General features: G+C 46.9%; 1 protein-coding gene across 1 annotated transcript in view; it reads right to left on the bottom strand.

Moving 5' to 3' along the window:
* The window catches only part of ULK4 (unc-51 like kinase 4), a 317,975-nt gene that overhangs the window by 274,380 nt on the left and 20,560 nt on the right, over positions 1-23,035 (bottom strand). The window contains 5 exon segments of the mRNA XM_036030480.1: positions 9,725-9,803; positions 13,442-13,488; positions 14,372-14,553; positions 16,115-16,175; positions 18,724-18,828. Of these exon segments, the coding sequence (XP_035886373.1) occupies positions 9,725-9,803; positions 13,442-13,488; positions 14,372-14,553; positions 16,115-16,175; positions 18,724-18,828 (474 nt within the window).

Here is a 23,035-nt window from a genome sequence, read left to right as displayed (position 1 = left end):
TGTGTAAGTGTGTGTGTGTAAATAACGGGTTAAATGACGTTTTTATTCGGGAACAGAACACGATTACGCCCACCACAGAAATGTTTTCTAAACACATCGAGTTAGCATCGTGCTTTATTAAAACCGAGTCTTGTCGATGTCGGGACCCGTCAGGGCTACGGCCCGATGAACGAAACTCCCATACCACGGTTCTGAGCCTGCTATACACAACTACCACCATCTGCCCGGGCCGATATTCGCACCAGCCGCCTCTTCCACACTCCTCAAGTGACGGAAATAGGAAGGAAGCTCATTATAAATCGCGTGTTTCTGCTGCAGGGGTCAGCTCTGATGAGCTGTGTTTCCTGCAGTTCTTTCCATCACCGGTTCTCCGTCCGCGTCTCTTTCATCTGATAGAAAATTAAGTGTGACGCTGTGCTCGGTTACCGAGGACGACTGCCTGACATCACATTCACACCTAGAAGCCCCACAACCGCTGCTGTAAAACAGAACAGAGGTACATTCACGGCTCAGGTACAAGGAGCATAAAAATTAGTCAAAACCAAAAAAAAACACTGAAGCTAGAAATTGTTCTACAAGCTGTCGGGTGAGAAATTAAATGAATTCTGTCGTTCTAAAAAATTAGGAAGCGTGCCTTTTAAGAATTCTTTGATGTGAGATGTTTAATTTGTAGGCAGAAGTGATTCAAATACGGCAGTTCCCCCACATAGATCCACTTCTGCATCATGGCTTAATGTAGCGAATCCAACGTGTTTCACTTCATTCTACACAAAGACCGGAATGCCGGTCAACTCTGATTTCACCATTTTCAACCGATGTCTCTCACGCTGTCCGCAAACGCGCCGGAAAAGAGGTCTGGGGAGCAGGGAGCTACGAGGGCAAAGTCACGGAAACTGACAATGAGGAGGATTATAAATGTCAGTCTGGGATCAGGGCTACAAACAAGCCAGAAATGGCCAACAGTGTCTGCCGTGAAAGGTGGCACCTTGCAGCCCCCCAACACTGAACTCCTGGGGAGACTCCACCAAGGCAGCAGCAAGCGCAAGACACGCCGCGGGGCTGGGGCGTGACCACGGGAAGGGGCACGTCTGAGCCCACAGCTCAGACAGCGGTCGTTCTCACAGCAAAGCCTCCAGCGCCGTTTTTACGCACTGCCACCACCAAGGAGACAGGACAGTGCCAACAGGAACACGATTTGCTGAGCGTCCTTCCCGCTGGCGGCGCTCCGGCACGTGCTTTGTCCTGAGCTGTGACCCACGCGCTGGCACACCCGACGCTGTTGATGACCGAGTCCATAAGATGGGCCAGTTTCACCAGCTCCATATGCAAAGGGGAGAGAGAGAGCCTTTTCTCCGAGACTCCGGTGGGAACCCTGTCTCTCTGTGCTTCCTGTCGCCCTGCCCGGGGACACGTAATCTCGGCTCTAACTCAAAGTGCATTTGGAAGCAAGATGAGGATGGTGTCCTCACTCCTGTGAACATGCCCAGGCGTTGTCTTGCCGAAGGCCCAGTGACGTGGGGTGTCACAAATCCCGTTCTGTTACCTCCTCCTCAGTGCCCCTGACAACCAACCCCGCTCCCTCTCCTTGCCCACTGGGGATGCTGGCTCCTTGCCCACCACCTTCCTGTTCACACGCACTCCTGTCTTCCCCGTCAGCCCGGTGGGCGTCCGTGAGGAGGGCAGGCCCGCAGACTGGACCGCCCAGTCCCTTCACCCTACCACTCGCCTCCCTGACCTGCTCCTCCAGCTCAGCCACTCACCCAGTCCCGGGAGCCCCCACGGCATCTCCAGTGCCTGTCAAATTCAAACACCCCCTGAGCCCCACTCACGTCTTCTCAGCACCCTCATTCAAAGCCCTTCTGCAAGCCTTTCTTAAACTCAACGAGACCATCCAAGCCGGTGAGTCCACTACCTTCTTCCCCACACAGACTGGATTCTGGGTGGCAGACGCAAAGCCCACAGGGCCGTTTGGTGCAGGGTTTGGACAGACGCAGCCGCGCTCTCCCTCCGGCAGACTCCACCCCTCCCTCGGCTGAAACCGGAGCATCATCAGGAGACTGTCGCACAACCGGGCAAAGTGGCTTCTTTCATCTTAAATTCTTAATCACCAGCTCGGTTCCTAGGAAACCCTGTTTTTTCCCTCGTAAGCCAGCTCCCCATTCTCTGCAAGGACAGCTTCGCAGCTTCTCCTCCACCTCAAATGCCCGGGGCACTCCGTCCCCCTTTCTGATGGTGAACTTGATGAACTCCACCACCAGAGGCCATTGGATACAAGATCCCTCACCCTCCCACCACCGAACCTCATCCCCCACTCCCTCCACCTGGCAGAGGAAGGGCCCCTTCTCTGATTGGAGGCCAATACCCTTCTGCCCATTAGATGCCGCCAGTCAGCCCCAGTCCAGCCTCTATCTGCACCGCCTCCCTCCCTCAGGAGTGAATCTTTCTCATTAGCATTTAAATGGGCCTCACACTCCTTGCCAAACACCCTTATCTAGATGTACATAACCCCCACTTACCTCTGGTTTGCCACACAGCCACTCCCATCTGGCTCCTCCGCCCATGACTCACTACAAACACTCATCTCGCCAAATCCAACAGAAACTTGTGTTCAACTCAACCTAACTCTCAGAAACCATTTTTTTTAAAGTTCCTCCTTCGTAGCACAGGGTCCTCTCTTCTTTCCACTGAAGTGACTCCCCAGAATTTCTCCCCACCTCCCCACCGCTCCTTCTCAGTCTCCTTCACGGCTTCCTCTCTCTCTTGGACCCTCCTCTGTCCAGCACAAGGCTCGGGAGGACAGAGGCAACACCTGTTTTGCTCATCGCCTCCGGTGCCTATCCCAGCACTTGGCTCGAAGAAAGTGCTCATTAAATATTCATTGACTAAGTGTCGCAGGTTCGATTCCCAGTCAGGGTACAAGCCTGGGTTGCAGGCCATGAGCCCCAGCAACCACACATTGCTGTTTCTCTCTCTCTCTCTTTCTCCCTCCCTTCCCTCTCTAAAAATAAATAAATAAAATCTAAAAAAAAAATATTCGTTGACTAAAAGCAAGAAACTAAATTTAAAAAAACCCGGATCTATACCTAACACCCTTGTGCGAAATTAACTCAACATGAATCGTCGGCCCAAATATGAAGTCTAAAACTACAGGAATGTTAGAAAAAGAAATCAAAGAAGAAACTTTCTGTGGCCTTGGACACAGATTGTTTTTTAAGACATGACATCAAAAGCATATCCACAAAAGAAAAAAATGGACACCTCAGACTTCATCGAAGTCAAGAACTTTGCTTTTGGAGGACACCAGGAAGAGGATAGAATGACAAGCCGCCAGCTGGGAGAAGATATTGTAAACCATACACCTGACAAGGACTTACAGCCTGAATACACAAACACTCCCAGATGTACACAGGTACTTAGACAAAAAGCTAAAGAGTGATAGGGAAGATAGGTAGGTGGATAAGATAGGGAGGGAGGGAGGGAGGGAGATGGGAAAAAGAAGACAAACCGCTCTGAGGAACCTCAGAGATGCCACGTGCCCCACCCTGAGCTGCACTGCACCGTCCCGGTCCCCTCTCTCCCATCCACGCTTCCCCACTGTGAAGTGAGCCACGTTCACACCGGTTCTGCCCCGGTCGTGAGACCTCTGCCACGCTCTGTGGTCCGCACTGAACTTCCTCATGAAGCTGAGTGCACCTGATGGTGAGTGAATGTAAATGTGAATAAATGAAACATATATTAGTGCACACGCTATCACATATGTGTGTGTGTATATGTACATGTGGGGGTTGCACTCACCAGTGAAGTCATCTAAGCCCACAGCTGGGTGGTTGTTGTCTTTTTTTGGGGGGGAAGTGGGGGAGGGTTAACAATGTATTAACAGACGTAGGGTTCTCCAGATTTTTCTGTCTTCTTGGATCAGGTCCGGAAAGGTGTGCCTTGGGCACCTTGTCCATTTCACTGAGACAGCAAGTGTGTGGGCGTGAGGCCACTCCGGCCACCACCTCAGCGCCTGTTGATGGATGTTGGATTTACACTTCCACCTCCCTTTTCGTCCTGGAAGTGGTCGTTTTTACTTTCTTCCTATTTCCTTTTCCTCAGCCTGGGTAGAGGTGGACTCCCTTTAAGTCACCGAAGAACGGACTACGGTTCCACTGGTTTTTACCAACTGTTTCTCTTCCGGTGCGCTGGTCTCGGCTCTTGTTTTTAAGATTTCCTTTATTTTAACTGCACCGAATTTGCTCTCCTTTTCTGAGTTTCTTCACTGAAACTTAGACACTCCTTATTTCTTCTATAGCAGCTCTCAGAGGTACAGTCTGTGACCCAGGAGCATTTAAAAAATCAGCCAGGAACTTTATCAGACTTGCGAATTACCACGCGCCATCCAGGCCCACTGAAGGAGAGACTCGGGGGTTGGGGGAGGGGGGCCCACAAGCTGCGTTCCCACAAACCTCCCGGGGGAGTTCTGATGCACGCTGGAGTTTTCAGAACCCGCTGTCCTAGCAGGAGCGTTCCCAGCTATGGGCTATTTCCTCCTTGCTCCCGCTTAGTTTAAAATACTGTCTAAGTCCTCTGAGGTCTTCATGGACTCACAAGTTACTTAGAAGTACTTTGCTTAACTTCTAAACATTTAAAAAATTTTCTAGATTTCTAAATTGATAAGATCCCTATCTTACCAATTTCTAATTTCATTTCATTGCAGTCAGAGAATATACCCTAAATTTTCATTTATTTTATTTCATTGACTTAATTCCATTTACTTCAATCCTTTGTGATTAGGACACATTTTGTGGACAAGAACGTGGTTTCAGTGGGTGTGTGGTACGCATTCAAGACGGTTGTGTTGCCCAGCAGCTGGAATTAGTGTGCTACAAGTGACAGTTAATTTGATTTCATTCGTATCATTTAACTCTTACACGTTGTGACTGTTTGCCTGCTTGTTAAACAGAACATCCAACAACAATAAGAGAGTTTCCTACTCTTCCTTCTCGTTGTCCGTTTTTCCGTCACCTGCTTGAAAGTGCCGTTAGCTGGAGCACACGAATTAAGGATCGTTCGTTCGGCTGAGCCTTGAACCCAGGGCTTTGAACTGCGCGGGGCCATTTACACATGGAGAGTTTTTCCGATAAATACTGCCAATGCATTTTTCTTCCTCAGGACTTTCTTCATTATCTTTTATTTTTTCTAGCTTCCTTCATTGTAAGAATACTGTATACAATACGCGTTACAAACACTGACATACGTTAGCCGTTTATGCTACCGGTGAGGCTGCTGGGGAGCGGGGGCTATGAATTGGGAGTGACATTGTGGAGGAGCCCAGAGTTACACGTGGGTCTTCAGCGGCGTGGGGGCTGGCACCGCCGACCTCTGTGCTGTTCAAGGTCAACTCTACTTCCTAACAAATCAAAACTTTCATCATAAAACGATGTCTTCATCTCGGGTAACACTCCCTGGGTGTCTACTCTGTTACTAATGTAGCCACACGAACTGTCTTAGTATTAGGGTTCCCATGGTATATCTTTTCCCACGGGTTTCAGCCCACCCTGGTACTTAAAGAATGTCTCATGTAAACTGACCCCAGCTCGGTTGCTCACTTTCCTCCAGTACGACCACCTTCGCCTCTGACGGGAGTATGTAGGGCACTGGACCCTAATGCAGTCACGTGGATGGGGTGAGGTTCAGTCTGTCACTGTGCTGTTTGCTTTGTGCTTGTTCCGTTTGATCTTTCTTCCTTTATTCCTACCATCCTGACTTGTGGGGGGGGGGGTATGCTTGTTTGGTTGTTTATTGATTTATTTATTTTTTAGTTGTTCTATTACATTATCCAAATTTCCCCTGTTGCTCTCCCCTGCCCTGCCTCTCCCCTCCCCCAGCTCCCACAGTCCATCCGCACCCTGTGATCCATACCCTGACGTATTTTGGATTGAGTATTAATTCAGTCTTCCATTTTATCACTTCCATTGACTGTTTAGCTATAGCTTAGTTTAACTTTTGACTGGATATGCTTCTGATTACGATGGCATGTGAAAATTACAACATTCACCTTAAATCAACATTACACTACTTCTTCATACAATGTAAGAGCACATACAATACATGCATACAACATAATATACGCGTAATATAGAATGAGAATGAAGAAATGTTTGATGGGATAATCATTGAAATTTTTCCAGAATTGATGATAGGCATCACCTCACATTTCCAAGAATCTTGCTGACCCTCAACCAAGAGCCATGTGAAGAAGACAACTACATGTATCATACTCAAACTGCAGAAAATCGAAACTAAAGAGAACATCTTGACAGCAATGAGAGAAACACTCCATATTACACAGAAGGCAACGACTAATAAACACCCCGACCCGGACCGTGTTGTCTAAGCACCGTTTCCGGCTGCAGTGAAATACGGCCGCAGTGAAACACGGCCGCTTCCGGAAGCGACGCCAGAACCAAAGCTGACTGTCCCCGAGATGAGTCTGCAAAACCTTGTTGACGGAAAGGGGGTCATCGGAGGCTGTAACGGGGTGACACTGGAAGGGGAGAGGGGCACATTCGAAAGGGCTTCCTTGTACCGAGCCAGGACAACTTAAACACCAAAAAAAACTGATGGCTGACTACCGAAGACTAAACTATATAAATACATATAGGAAGCCATAAGATCTTAATTTTTTTTAAATCTCATCGAACACTTATCGAGATGACTAAAGCGCCAACTCATTATTCTGAAAATTAGTCTATAAGAGAAAACAATCATTTTTCCTGCCCTTGCTAAAGAAATTGATTTTAAGATAACCAATTGGGTGATACGGAAAAGTTCTTCTACAAGGAAAACTCCCAGCTGGAAATGAGAAAGGCATTGTAGAAGGAGAAAATTATCTTTTTGCAACCCTAAGTTGGGACCGATGCATCTGAGTAATGATCACCCATGGGTGCTGAAACTCCCAGGTGAGAGGGATGGGAAAGTTCGTAATGATAAGGCTGAGAACACCTGAAGCCAGTGAGCAATCGTAGCATCCTTACAGTGCGGCAACCGGACAGGACGCGCCTTCCTCCGGGAGGGAACAAGAAATACAGAGCACCAACCCTGAAGAATCCCTACCCTCCCTCCATAAAACTGAACTTGAGCCTAATCAAGGCCACATGCCTAACCAGCAGCTCACGTGAAATGCAGGTGACAGACCCCCGTGTTAAATGGTGCCCAAAGTTTAGAATAAAATGACTGACATTCCAGGTTTGGCTCCAACAAACGACAGTTTGACTGCAATAAATAAGTGGCACTAAGAAAAATAGGGAAATGTGTGAAATTAAGAGACTTAAGAGTCACATTTAATGCAATACAGGACCTTAATTCAGTCCTGGCTCAGTGAGAAAGTACCCACTGGCACGGAGGAGACCATGAGGGAAATCTGAACACCGACTGGATGTGAGATGGATTTTAGCACGACTTTGTTGGGTGTGATAATGGGATTGTGGTTACATTTTTTAAAATTCTTTTCTGTTAGATACATACACTAAAGTATTCGGGAGAAAGGGAGGAGATGGGGAAGGAGGGAGAGGGAGCAAGAAATAAGAAGACAGACAGACAAAATTGGCAAAGTGCTGATAACTGCTGGAAATGAACGATATCTCATTATTCCAGCCTCTCCACTTTTATGTGCTGAAGTTTCCCATAATAAAAACATTTAATGAAGGGGTCAAACTATAATGCCTGTTAATATTGTCCAGTTCTAAATTTTAGGGTTCTACATTCAATTTCCTAAAATACATCCATTGCATGCTTGAGACTAGATACACTACATACACTACCAAAATATCAGGAATATTTCTTAAAAATTATTACACACACGAACCACAGGGATCACTGGCTGATAAATGTGTTATCTACGAGGAAAAGCCTGAGTAAGAACCAGGCTACAGTTTTCTGTGGAAGAGACGAAGAACAGTTCAGTAAATGCTGTTAAATACATACACGTGGTGATGAGCAGCTCTTTTCTGTAACTGCTGACGACAGAACAAGATGAAAGAGCCTTGAACTACATCTTACAGATAGTAAAACAGTCTTCCCCATCTCTTCTGCCTCTCTGTAGCAAATTCGTAACACATAGTCCTCTACCATTCTTTTCATCATTTATGAAACCCTGCAACATTGACCGAGGGCCCGAAATACACGTTTCCTCACTGCAAGGAACTGTGGGGAACGAACATGAATGATAAGGTGAGGTTCTAGGCCTTTAAACTATCTGTAGGATCTTCAGCCACAATTTGCATTGTCCACGAATAGTAAACCTACTGGAGAAATCGGACACATCTCACGCTTGAAATTTTAATAATAATTTAGGGGAAATTACCTACGAACTCCTAACTGAGAGTTTCACAGAAACCTGGCGTCAAGACCCCTGCACCTGAGGTTCCCCACCAGGCCCCCCTGGGTTCTCAGAGCCCCTAACACGGTGGACAAGGCACGGACTGCGTTTTTCTGGAGAGGCTGCCTCTGCTCTCATTCATCACAAATGGCATCAATCACCAATGGAGTGCAACTGCATTTCATGCAGCAGAAACTCGAAAATAAAAAAAAAAAAAACAAGGAAACAGGGAAAAGATGAAATATGGTACCATACATCTGCTAAGCCTGCTTCTTCCTGAAGTTGAAAAATTCTTGAACTTGAGGAACTTTGTTTCCAGTGTTTGAGCGACCTCTAGTGGCTGCTTCAAGTGTGACAGCCCACTGAATAACAGACGGCACTGCAGGGGCACCTGGCACAGTTTCCAATTACTCTGCAAACTCCTTGTTATCCAACAGGCCTTGGTTCACAATCTGGCGCGCTTAACTCAGAACACTTGCCTAGATAGCTAAATATACACTACTGGGCTTTTTATAATGGAGTAAGTGTGACTTTTCCCAACTTGCATCTTGAATTAATAAAACACAGGTAAGCACCCCACAGGGAGCCAGTGCAGGATGGAGGCTCGCAGGGCTCCGGAACTCCCACCCAGCCCCTCCTCCCAAGGGCAGCCCGGGCATCAGGAACACGACGCTTATTAAGTCGCGGCAAGAGGAGCTGGGGAAACACCTGGAGAGGTACCCAGGCTGCAGGGAGGGAGGTACTGGCCCAGGAGCATGGGGACAAGTGTGGTTCAACACCTGCCAGGCCAAATGCTCTGGTGGGGCAGGGGAGGGGGTCAGGCCTCAGGCACGGAGCCGCAGGGAGCAGGGCACCTCATCACCGATCACTGCAGTTACCCTCCGCCCAGACCCACAGGAGGAGCCCCTGCAGTAGCGGAACCCACCGTCCGCAGTCCCAGTTCCAGGGGGCCCCCAGCACAGGGACCCCACAGGGGTGCAGGCAGCCACTCAGCTGCAGCCGTGGCCTATGGCCCGTCTTCCCCGGGCTCTGTGCCACGAGCCATCCCTTGTCTCCTGACCTCTGTGCCCTCTACCCACAGACACCTTCCCCTCACGGAACAGGCCTTGTACCAGCGTAAGTGGGGTGACGAGCAGAGCCCGGAGCCGGGACCTCCGCCACGCCGCCTTTAAGAGCCAAGTGTGTGTTGCGTGTTCAGCTGCACGTGAGCCAGGCGGTCCACGGCGGTTGTCGTTTTACCATGATTGGCACAACTCACCGGGGAGCTTCATGCAGGTCAGTGAAGCCGCATAATCTGAACTACGAAAGGAGGAACCATCTTTCTGTCATTCACAGCATTTCAGTAGTAACACGAGAAATTACCTCAATAACGGGTGCATTTTCCTGAAGTTCGGCCGTGTGGGAGGCCAGTAAGCCGATCACTCGAGCGACCTTGGCCCGTCTGCAAACGGAGAGGAAAGAGTTTTTGAACGGGAGGCAGGGACAGAGGGAAGCGACCCCCAGGGTGGTTACACTGAGTCATTATGAACATGAACTTGAGAGAGAACTGACACGAGACAGGGTGAACACGCACTCCCCCCACCCCCACCACCAGAGCCCGGAGAAATGCTCGTGCACCCAGAAACCTGAACAGCAACGCCCTCCCTCCGCAGTACCAGCTGTAAAAGTGACAAAAAACAAACAAGTTGCACTTTAACTGTAAAATGAAAAACATTTTCAAAAGGCCTTAAGCTGGGAGAAGGACACGGTAATTAACCCTTTCATTTCTGAGCACACAGGTATTTGGCTAAAGGTCTCTGTTCTGCTTATTAGTGGACCAGTGATTTTATACATAAGTAGTAAATTGTATCAGGAGTGTGAAATGTACACAGTGTGGGGGGGGGGGGGAAGCAGGCTTACAGCTGTTCATTTGAAAAATTATACAATAATTAACAAATAAGAATAAACTGTTTTGCTTACTCACAGCTGTAAACCTGCCTTTTGCCCCGCCCTGTATGTTCATATTATGTATTCACTGTAATGCCAAGTTTTACAATCATAAGTGTTACCGATACTGTTCTATTGTAACAGATACTACTAAACACTAGTTTTAGTGAGGTGTTTGTTTCACTATCCAGCAGGAAGTTAAGCTGATCAATTATTAAATGTCACTTCAGGTGACTCAAAAAAGTTTATTTCATATAGAAAATTCATTTGGGTGAGAATCTTTTTTTTAATTTGAAAAAGAACGGGTGAGTGCGTGAGCTGAAGAAAACCCGCTCTCACGGAGGGACACTTGTGTGTTCCCTGGGATGAGCAGCCAGCGAGCCTCTGCCTCCCAGGCTCCGAAAACGACCCTGCGGGACCCCCAGGGGGAAGACTCGGAGAAGGACCGCAGGGAGGCGTTCCCATTGCCAGAGCTCTGACACACAGCAGTAACTCCCAGGGATTTCAACCCTTCTTCACTTAGCCACTCAAATCTCCTAGCACACAGATTAAAAAAGGCCGGGGTGTTACGTGGAAAACATTTAGCAGGACATTGAACCAAGAGTTACAAGATACAAATGTAAAACTTTTAGGCATCAAAGGACACTACCCACACAGTGGAAAGGCAACCCACAGGATGAGGGAAAATACATGTAAATCATTTATCTCATGAGGGGTTTACATCCGGGACATATAAAGAACACCTACGAGTCAACAAAATTAAAAAAAAACAACCCAATTAGGAAAAAAATGGGTGAAGGGCTTGAACAGACAGTTCCTCAAAGACGATACACAAGTGGCCAATCATCAGGACGCTCAACATGGCCAGTCACAGTGAAATGCCAATCAAACCCATGAGATGTGGCTTCCCACCCGCTAGGGTAGCTCCCATCAAAGGGGAAAAAGCAAACAAACAGAAAACAAGTCCTGGGAGAGAACAGAAAAATGGCAACTCCCGCGTGTTGCTGGTAAGAACGCAAATTGGCATGGCCACTATGGAAAACGAGGTCCCTCCGGAAGGTGGACCAAGGGCCACTGTACGACCAGGCAATCCCCTTCTGAGGCGCACCCCATAAGAACCGAACTCCGGGACTGGGATAGGTGCTCGTGAACCGTCGTTCAGAGCGGCATCAACAACAACAGCCAAAAGGCAGAAGCAACGCCGGTATTCACCGACAGATAGAAAGATAAACCAAATGCTGCATTTGCACGCATGGAATAGTATTCAGCCTTAAAAAGAAACGAAATTCTGATACATGCCACAACATAAAATAACTTGGAAAATATTAAGTTCAATGAAATAAGCCAAACGCCACAGGACAAATACTCTATGACCCCATTTACACCAGGTACCCAGAGGAGGCAAATTCAGAGACAAAAAGCAGAACAGCAGGTACCTGGACTGGGAGCAGGGGAAGGGGCACTACTGGCTAATGGGCAAAAGCTTCCTTTTGGGGTGATGGAGAAGTTCCGGCAACTGACAGCGGCGACAGTCGCACACTGTGAATACACTTAATGACGACTGAACTGCACACTTAAAATGGCTAAAACAGTGAAATTTATATTATGTACATTTCACCGCAACTGATCAAAGTAAGCTGTATAATTATATGCAAATTAGGCCTCAGTGAGGCTGACTGACAGAGGTCACAAAATTTGACAACCGTCCACCGCTGACAGTTTTAAGAAAAGCGCATTTTATACACACCCATTGGGAATGATGTTGACGCAAACATTCTAAAGAGCATTCAGGAATTTAACAGGAACCACAAAAACATGCATTGCCTTCTAGCCATTCACTGTAATTGTGAAAACCTGCCCTAAGAGGTAAAAGAAACAGACAGGCACAGAGATGTGAGCACAGAAACGTCCATCATTGTATCACTGGCCATACTCACTAGCCCCAAACAGAGAAAGCAGGGGGCACCCTATGTGAGGATGTAATTTAAACTTTAGCTGAAGTGTTTGATCTCGTTGGTTCATTTTTAATGAGCATGCCACTAATCTTCTCAACCTTTTACACACTCAGACGTTACCTGAGAACCCTATTAGGTAAAGCCAGCTTTTACCTTGGGAGAATAACGTAAGACAATGCACACGAACCGTTATCCGAAAGAAGCATCCTGTGACCGCAGCGGCTGTCCCAGATTCTGCCGGCCCTCGGGATGTCCGGCCGCCGCCACACTCACAAAACCCCTCACCTTCACGCTCCCACAGGCTTCTCCTAACAGTCCCACGAGACGAGCCCACCTGATGATGATGATGACAACCCCCACGCCCTGTGCACTGAGCAGCCACCGAGACCCTGGCACCGTGCAAACTATTCCATATGCTTCTCTCATCCAAAGTGGAATGACTACCAAAGATCTACGCGGTAGATACGCTCTCCCTATTTTGCAGATGAGGAAACTGAGGCTCAGCCGTTAAAGCAGACTTGTCCAGGGGGTGGGTGGGGGGGTCAGATCTGTGATCCCCACGCAGGTCCGTCTGAGTCCAAAGTCTGTGCAAGTTCGTGACCCCACACAGGTTCCCCCGGGGGGCTGAGCCCAGGGAAGAGGTCATCATCGGGAGAAGCCATGCGGGCAGCCGGAGCCAGAGCCCAGAGCCTAGAGCCTTCTAACGCTCTGTCCAAGGTGCTGCTTGCCACAGCGTGCTGTCCCTGCCCCCGTAAGCAAGCCCGGTCTTCCCGTCAAGAGCTTACGGATCTCGATCCCACTCGACTTTACAGAACGTCGTGAGGAAGGCAGGCGCTGCATGAACCAAAGTTACCGGGGCACGGAAAACTCCTTTGGAAGCGCAGCTACGTTAAAGCCCAGGGTCAAGGGCAAAGCACTCGATACAGAACACTCGAAAGAGTAACAGTCCATGAAGTTTCCAGACACGCTGTATACAATCCTGGAGCTACGTCCGCAACATTAGGGAAAGGACTATTTTTGAAATCGTTTTCCATTTGCTGTCGAGATGCCCGTAGCAACTAACTGCCTACGATTCTGAGGCATCGTTCCCTCAGAAGATTTCGTGATCAAGTGTGTATGGGCCTTGGATAGACACGTTTGTTCTAGCTACTGACTGGCACAATGAAGGATACATTATTAAAATACACATGCTACTTACATGTCCCAGTTTGGAGCTATCCGCAAGTGCTGGATTAACAGGTGGAACTGGGATGAAAAAAAAAACAAACACACACATTTCATTCATGAGACCACCCACAGTGACCGCAAAGTTAGATACTCACACCCGCGTACAACTGCAATGAGAGTGCCAAGAATACAGTTACTCACAAAAATGCAAAAGCACCGTGTACATGAGTAAGATAAAAATAAAAACTACACACAGTGCTTTCAGTTTCTCATACCCAGCTATATTCCCCAAATGTGTCCTGTCCCTCTCCCCCTAAACACTCTCCAGGCACCAACAAAGTAACTTAAAACTCCCCTGACAGCAAACGACTTCGATGTTCGAGCCAGTTCCCAAAGGAGGCCCCCCGAGGACCACACGCCAGATCACTGGGGCTTCCTTCTGGGAAGGACTTCAAAAGCTCCGCAAACTCCCACGGCCCCACGGATAAGCCACGCCAGTCTGAGGGGGAACATTCCCAGGGGAACAGTCTTGGGGACCCACCGTCTCCCCTCCGCGTCACGTCAGAAACCTTGGTGTGCACCAGGGGACCCGACCGAGGAACCTCGCTTCTGCGTGGGCAGCTCGTGCCAGGTACTGACTGACGAACAGGTCCCTCTGTCTTAGGGTTTGGGATGTGGAAAACACCATGCAGTTGTAACCAGTTAACATAAAATGCAAGCCCAAGTAGTAACAAAAGGAAGTTCAAAGTCACTGCCTGCTCAACTGGCTTTAGACCTGAGGATTATGCAGAGGACAATTTTGACAAACCTACAATCTTGCTAAATCACTCGTTCACTGTGATGAAATCAAGTGGGTATTTTAGCACTCACTTTAATCGCTGTAGAGATACGTGAGCGACATGCAGAGGGCATGACGCAGGGACCGTGGAAGCGGTCTTTGTGGCACGACTCGACGACCTACCAGCGGGGAGTGCAGGAGCCTGGTGGCCACCTCCCTCTGACCGGCCACCGCGCACAAATAGCAGAGGAGGTTCAGCTTGGCCCGGGAGGCCGCCGCCGTCTTCTCGCTGGAGTCGACCTGTGCGCATGCCTGCTGCAGGAAGGCGTTCCAGTCCTGGTCCTTGAGCAGGGCCAGCTTCTCCACTGAGAGGGGGGGAAAGAAAGTCTCAAAGGCGGGTCTCGTGACACGGGACTCCCAGAACTACCCCAGGAGAGAGCAAACCGGAATCTCAACAGCCGAGTACGGAAGACATCGGGACCTCCTGCCGTCAAAACCAACCCACTCCACAGCTGACACTATTTTTTTAAAGGTTTTATTTATTTTATTTTTAGAGAGGGAAGGGAGGGAGAAAGAGAGAGAGAGAGAGAGAAACATCAATGTGCGGTTGCTGGGGGCCATGGCCTGCAACCCAGGAATGTGCCCTGACTGGGAATCGAACCTGTGATACTTTGGTTCACAGCCCGCGCTCAATCCACTGAGCTACGCCAGCCAGGGCTAGCTGACACTATTTTTATTTACTCTTTTATACTCATTTCTCTTTCTTCCCGTGGAGACTTTTTTAACTAGTTCCACAGAAAAATACACTTTAAAATACATTGTCAAAAGCAGATGCCCAAAGGAGATTCCCCCTGCCACTGAGCATACAGTAAAGTGCAAAGTTATAAAACTGTGTTATGAAAAAGCAGAGTCTGTGTACACAGCAATCTAGCCTTAAAACAGTAGAAAAGCCCATCGTTTTATAGCTGTTAAAAGGTTCCAGCGAGCTCCGCTGAGCAGAACCAGGTCGGCATGACAGCTGAAGTCACCTGGAGCCCCCCACCCCCCGACCCTGCCCCCATGCCCCTACACGAACCGAAGGCAGAAACCAGGACGGGAGACGCCGTTCAAAGTCAGCGTGGCCCCGCTGCTCTCCACCCTGACGCAACACAACCTGCGACCGTCACCTCCCAGGACAACTCGAAGGGGGAGAAGAGTATTTTGACAATAATCCTCTAGGTTCCCACAAATTGTGGTTCTACTTGGCGTGGTTTTATTTAAATTTGAATATACTTTACTTTTTTACACTTACTTTGATTTGATTTCAAATCATAGTTTCTATTGTAGCTATGGCAAAGAAGTTAGTTTCAAATCTAGTTTAACCACTTCATCAAGCAAAATATATCAACGCATAGGGCACATAAAAACTTCTGATGCTGCCCCGAACTCCGACTTCCCGTGAGGCCCAAGGGAACGTAACTCTCTTGCTCGACGCATCTCCGTTCCCACCCCCTCCCCACGAGGGTGAGCCATCCGGCCCCGTCCTCAACTGCCCTGGGTCCCCGAGCAGGATCTCCATTCTCCACTGCGGCTCCCAACCCTCCACAGCCACAACCGCACCGTAAGCGCTGGGAAGCCAGGGGGCGCTGCAAAGGGAAGGGCAGGAGAAGCCCCCCCCCACAACAGGAAAACTCACACAGCTTTACAGGCACTCCCCCTGCCCCCCGCCCCGCTGCACAAGAGTACAGGGCAGCCGGGGCGGCCCCGTCAGGCCAAAGGCAGGCACAAACGGGCCACAGGTTGTTTGTAACTTACAGAACGCTGCCCAGAGAACAGCCCCTCGGCAAGAAAAGAGACATTTCTCTGTTTATGAGTAAAACATTCATCTGCTACCAAAGTTCCGTCTGCACAGGGTCTGTGTGCTCCGTGGAGCCTCCGTGAACCTACCTGAGTGTGCTGGTAGATGCAGTAGTTTGGGGTCAAACTTGATTGGTGGTGGTTTCATTATCTGTGGTTTAAGAAAAAAACAACCTTTTGAGACAGACATTACTGACACTGGCTCCTGCTGTACCTCCTACATCAGATGATAAAATCAACGAGGACAGAAAAGAACGCTGTAAATGTTGTCACCAATAGTGCCCTTTCGGATGAAAACCTACAAATAGGGATAATGTATAAAAGTAAAATTATTTCAATGATTTGCAAGAAAATAAAGCCTCATCACAGAGCTAGCCTATCTTGGCTTGTTTGTAAGCTAACTTACCTCCAGGTGAGAAATGGAGTCATTCAACAAAACACAGATCAAGTACCTGCCAGAGGAGGGGCTACACTAGGTGTTAAGAGAGAGACCACCGCCAGAGAGCTGACACTGACACTGTGGTTAACACGACACACGTCTGTTAAACAACAACAAAAACACATAAGCAACAATGCAACACAAGCAGGATGTAATTACAGACAAAAATGTCCCGAGTGAAATGTTTTTGAATGTCAGAGAACGCAGCAAGCGCTTCAGGCCGACGTGGTCAGGACAAGGGTTGTGGAAGGTGCACCGAGGTCCTACGAATGGCTAGGACCTGATGGCTGAATTCAGGAAGCCACCGTTCTGGAACACTGTGACATCCTGAATTGGAAAGTGCATGCTTTTTCTTTTTTCTTTTTTTTTTTTTTGCGGGGGGTGGGGGGAGTAAAAAACAAAAACAAAAACATGTCATTGGATCCAGGAGTTTGAAACAGCTGGAATACTTCCTCTTTTGACTTTTAATAAAAAATTCGTGCCCTGACTGGTGTGGCTCAGCGGATTGAGTGCCAGCCTGTTAAACCAAAGAGTCACCGGTTCGATTCCCACTCAGGGCACATGCCTGGGTTGCAGGCCAGGTCTCCCGTGTGGGGCACATGAGAGGCAACCACACATTGATGTTTCTCTCCTTCTCTTTCTCCCTCCCTTCTCCTCTTTCTAAAAATAAATAATTTTTTTTAAAAAATTCGACCATCATTTCCATGTCTAACTTCTCCACAATCTACAGTGCCTTTTTAAAACCTTTGCTGGCGGCATTCTTGCCAGAAATGCATAACCTCACTCCCATCAGGGGAAATGCTTAGACAAAGCCCCACCAAGGGGCATTCTACAGAATACCTGACCGCTTCAAGGCGCCATGGCCGTGAAAACCGGGGAAAGACTGAGAAGCTGCCACAGGGCCCTGAGAGACAAGGACAGGCCGCAGGAGAGGAAGGAGACGCAGAGGGGAACGTGGGACCCCAGAGGCAGGAACGGGAGAGCGGGCGGAAAGCACAACGGGGGTGAGTCTGGTGCTGGAGGCAGCAGCACTGCACTCGTAATGAGAAGTCCCCAGCTGTGTCGCTGCACCGCGGTCCCGTCGGATGCGCGCGTGAGGAGAGACTGGGTAACAGGTACATGGGAACTCGAATACTCAGACTAAAATCAGTTCAAAATAAAAGTTTAAAATATTGGCCCTGGCTGGCGTAGCTCAGCGGATTGAGCGCGGGCTGCAAACCAAAGTATCGCAGGTTCGATTCCCAGTCAGGGCACATGCCTGGGTTGCAGGCCACGGCCCCAGCAACCGCACATTGATGTTTCTCTCTCTCTCTCTCTCTATCTCCCTCCCTTCCCTCTCTAAAAATAAATAAATAAAATCTTTAAAAAAAAAGTTTAAAATTTTAAAAAAGGCTAACGACTAACGTTTCCCAAAAACAACTAAATGTGGTTATCGGATAAAAATAAAGAAATAGAGAATATGGTAAAAAAAAAAAAATCACAAATTGTTCTCGGAGGCCCACAGGGAAAATGCCCCATTACACGTTAAATTCGGCATAATATGCAGTTCCCCTGCCAGGCCTCCAAGCTCACAAAAAGTAGCTCCATTATGGAAAATAGCTGGGTAATCTACATTAAATATTTTCTTTCTAATAAATAAACATGCATCCCAGAGCCCATTTATTCTAAACTACAATGTTCCCCAATGAGATGAGAGGAAACCATCATAAATTAATACAGAAAAAAGACATTCGAACGAATTAAAATACAGAAGAAATGGTGTGTGTTGGAGACGGAACGTCCACAGAAAACAAAGAGACCGAGGCATTAACACTCATCCCCGAGTCACACAGGGTCACCTTCCGAAAGCCAGGAAGCAACAGACAGGGCACTGAAGTAGAAATGCGCCCTGGGCCCGGAGTCCCTGAGATCCCAGCGTCTGCTACCTCTGCCCGGAGCCCCACCACCCAGGAGAGGGCGTGGTCTCTGTGTGCTCCGCCCACCCAACCAAGCCTGGTGAGTGGTGCTCACTGACTCTGCCTTTGTAACACATCATCAACTAGAATATCTGGAGTAATCCCTGTTAAATGCGTATTGGGAAACCGAGGACCACACGAGGCAGGAAGAGGAGAGGGCTGCAGGCAGGGTGGGAGGTAGACAGGTAGACACGGGGCATGAAGGAAAGCAAGTGGACAAGAGCAGCAGAAGCAATATCACCCAGGTGTCAGTCCACGGGGAAATCTACAGCTCAGCCCTCAGAGGGTGGGGCGCCGCACCGCACCTTTGGATTGTCGATGATCGGGGTAACAACAAGGTCGGAGTCTGTGTAGATGAGCTCTCGCATCTGGGACTCCATGTCCTGCTGACTCAGGTGTCCACTGGTCGTCTGCAACAAGGACAAAAATTAGACTTTGCTTCTGGGACTAGCGGCGAGCTTTCGGAGCTGAACTAACAGGACACCGATGAAGTCCCCACTGAAAAAGGTCGTCTTACCCATGGGCCCCAGCTGCCATTCAAAACACTTTCACAGCTAGTTTCGTTCAATCTTCATGAAAACCCTAAATCGTATGTACCATTGTTTCCATCTTTACAGATGAAAAACAGAAAAAGGTCAGAGATAGTAACCAAACCGCTCCTGTTTACCAGATGAGGTTAGGACTAGAACACAGATCTCCTGTAGTTTGATGATCTAAACGATGATGAGGCAAATTAGTTGTGCCATTACCAGCGTGATTTTTAATCTTTCATCCACCGAACACTAACCAATTTAATTCCGCTTTACGGAATATTCACTATAAAGTTAAAATTACAGCATAAAGAATGTCAGACTAAAGTACTACCTGTTACCTAAGAAACACCGTTATCTTTATAAAAACCAGTTAAAGTAGAGTTGAGAGATGATTAAAGTGAACAACTAGGTGTTTCCCATCAGTTATTCCTTTGAGACGTTTCTTGGTCCTCTAGTTAAACAGAACTGTTATTCCCAGGGGTATGCCTCAGTATTTCACATCAGACAAAAAAGGGGGTTTACGCATTAAGAATTCCATTGAAACACTGACCAGCAAACTGAATAAAACAGAAAACCAAACCAGTGAAGCGAAACATGAGGAAAAGAAATTGTTCAAAACTGAGGTAGGGCCATGGATAATGGTGGGAAGAAGGGGAAGAGACTAGTCAAGCACATGTATGAATGGCCCGTGGACATGGACAGCAGGGTGGGTACTGACTGTCCATGCGGGAGGGACGGGGGGGGGCTGTGTGGAGGGGGACAAAGGGGAAAAAAATTGGAACAACTGTAACAGAATAAGCAATAAAAACTAGTAATAAATTTTTTTAAGAAAGAAACAGATTAATTAGCTAATAAAGTTACCAAAAACCAATGACCCCTTTGGAACCTAGAAGACAGACATATTAAAAAAAAACACATGAAAAATAAGGAGAAACTTTGCAAAAAAATGGTTTTAAGAACATGGACTTTCAAGACAGACCTGAAAACAATCCAAAATGAAATAACTAAAAATTATTAGAATATAATAATTAGTGAATATCTACAATAGTGTCAACAATAAAAAACATAGTTATTAAGGTAGACCAATTGCAAAATTTATATGTAAAGTTAATTTCCTATAGGTAAGTTGAATGTATGCATAAATGACAAGTTATAAAACACAGTATCCCAATAGCAAAAAACAAACAACATATTCAGGAATACATTAAATGATCAAAAATTACAATGAGACCTCATTTATAAAGTGAAAAAAATTAAGTTACAGAATTATGTTCCCTTGTTTGAAAATGAACATATATACAAAACCAAAAGCAGGGATATCAAAATGTAATCAGTGATGATGCTGGGTAATTAAATTATAAGCAGCTTTTTAATTTCTTGTCCTCTTCCACATTTTTATATACTTTTATATATTTTTTCCTACATTATATAAATTTTCATAATTGAATAAAATAGAATCATTGAAAAATTATAAAACAAATTTCCTATAGTACTCATGTAACTCCTGCTTAAATTTCACAACAAAATGATTACAGATACTCCTCTACAAGAAAGATCTGCCAGCCTGGCTGGCGTAGCTCAGTGGATTGAGCACGGGCTGCGAACCAAAGTATTGTAGGTTCGATTCCCAGTCAGGGCACATGCCTGGGTTGCAGGCCACGGCCCCCAGTAACCACACATTGATGTTTTTGATGTTTCTCTCTCTCTCTCCCCTCCTCTCTTTGAAAAATAAATAAATAAAATCTTTAAAAAAGAAAGATCTGCCAGGAGGACAGCATCTATCACACTTCAGAATGCACTTTTTACTTTGACGCTGACTTTCTACTTCATACGTAACCAAACCATTACTAGCAGAGGGGGGATTTCATTCTGACCCACCTATGTTTCATGTCGATGAAGAAATAACTTCCACATAGTCCCAATGCATTCCATGTTTGGGGAAGAAAACTATATACTCCCCAGACTGGCCTACAGATTCAATGCAATTGCCATCACAATCTCCGGCTTCTTTCCAAACACTGACACGCTGATCCTGAAATTCACATGGAAACACAGGAGTTCCAGAAGAGCCAAAACAAACTTACAAAAGAATGAAGTTGGAAGGATCGGACTTTCTAATTTCAGAACTTACTTCAAAGCTGCCAGGATCTGCATAGTGCGCTATTAGCCTGAGAAGACACGGAGACCAATAGCGTAGAACCGAGTCCAGAAACACACCTTCACGTTTATAGTCAACTGATACTCAACAAAAATGCCAAAGCAATTAAATGGAGGAAAAAACAGTCTCTTCAACAAATGGTGCTGAGATGAGTGGATATTCACGTGAAAAACAATGAGGCTGGACCCCCTACTTAATGCCACATGTAAAAATTAACTCAAAGTGGATTAAAGGCCCAAATGTACATCTTCGTGACCTCGGCGCAAACAATGGTTTCTTAGCTACAACACCAAAAACACAAGCAGCAGCAGCAGCAGCAGCAGCAACAACAACAACACACACAAGTAATTTGAACTACACCAAAATTAAAAACTGCTGTGCCCCAAAGAACACCATCCAGAAGGTGAAGAGACACCCCACAGAACGGGAGGGAATGTTTACAGATCATGTGTTTAGAATATGTAAAGAATTCCTACAGCTCAGTAAGTGGGCAAAGGGTAAACGTTTTTCCAAAGACAAAGAAATGGCCAATAAGCACGTGGAAAGGTCTCAACACCATCAGCCACCACAAATGTGAAAATCAATACTACAAAGACAGTTTCACACCCACGAGGATGGCTGTAATCAAAAAGAGATAAGGAAGTATTATTCACAATAGCCAAAAGGTTGAAACAACCCCAGTGCCCACCCAAGGATGAATGAATAAACTGGTAGATATACACAACGGAGTATTACTCAGCCTTAAAAAAGGAATGAGGTTCTGATACATACAACCCGACGGACCTTAAAGACATTATGCGACATGAAATAAGCCAGATATAACAGGACAATATTGTACGATTCCACTTATGTGAGGTTACTAGGAAAAGTCACAGAAGCAAAAAGCAGAAGTAAGTGGTCAGCAGTGCTGGGCGAAGGGAGAACCGGAAGTAATTTTTAGCAAGAACAGACCTTCAGTTTGGGACGATGAAGAGGTTCTAGAGAGGGACAGTAGTGACAGTTGTGCAGCATGAATGTCCCTAAATGCAGAATGTGAATGCCACTGAACTACACACTTAAAAATGGTTAAAATGTAACATCTATTTTACCATAGTTTTTGTCAGAGGCAGACGGTGACAAGTTTTAGTGAGAATGTAAAACCCTCGCGGACCGCTGGTGAGACTGCAGAACGGCACGGCTGCTTTGGAAAACGGTTCGGCAGATCTTCAAAAGGGCAGACAGAGTGACCATGTGCTGCGGCAACTCCCTTGTGCAGATACAAAGAAAAATTAAAGCACACGCCCGCACAAAGGCCTGCACACAAACATTCCTGGCAGCACTACTCGTGACAGCCGAAAAGGTGGAAACAACCCAAATATCCATCCACCGATGAATGGAAAAACAAACTGTGGTATGTACAACAGAGTATTATTTGAGAATAAAAAAATAATAAGGAATCAAGTACTGATATAGGCTCCAATTTAGATCAATCTTAAAAACATTCTGTTAAGTGAAAAAGCCTGTCACAGAAGACCACATTTTTATTATTCCATTTGTATAAAGTATGCAAAATAGACAAATCTGTAAACACAGAGGGCAGATTGGAGGGCGAGAGGAGAGAGAAACTGAAGGGAGCCAGGAGGGAGGGTGAGGGCTGGCAGGCCCGGGGTGTCTCGGTGGGGTGGCGGCGGGGTTCTGAATTGGACAGTTTGATGGCTGCAGAACCCTGGGAGTATGCTGAGTGGCCCCGGATCGTACACTTCAAATGGGTGAATTACACGGTACGTCAATTCTATCTCCATATAGCTATTATCGAAACAAAGCAACTAGAAAGCACCTCTCTCTTAAGTATACTTACTAGGGAAACTGGTGATAATCTAGGAAATGACATAATTATAAACTCTGTATTCACAAACATAGCTCAGGGATCAATCTGCCGTTATTCTT

Source organism: Phyllostomus discolor, chromosome 7, assembly GCF_004126475.2.
Source record: "Phyllostomus discolor isolate MPI-MPIP mPhyDis1 chromosome 7, mPhyDis1.pri.v3, whole genome shotgun sequence".
Taxonomy (NCBI): domain Eukaryota; kingdom Metazoa; phylum Chordata; class Mammalia; order Chiroptera; family Phyllostomidae; genus Phyllostomus; species Phyllostomus discolor.
This window is presented reverse-complemented; position numbering and strand designations above follow the sequence as displayed.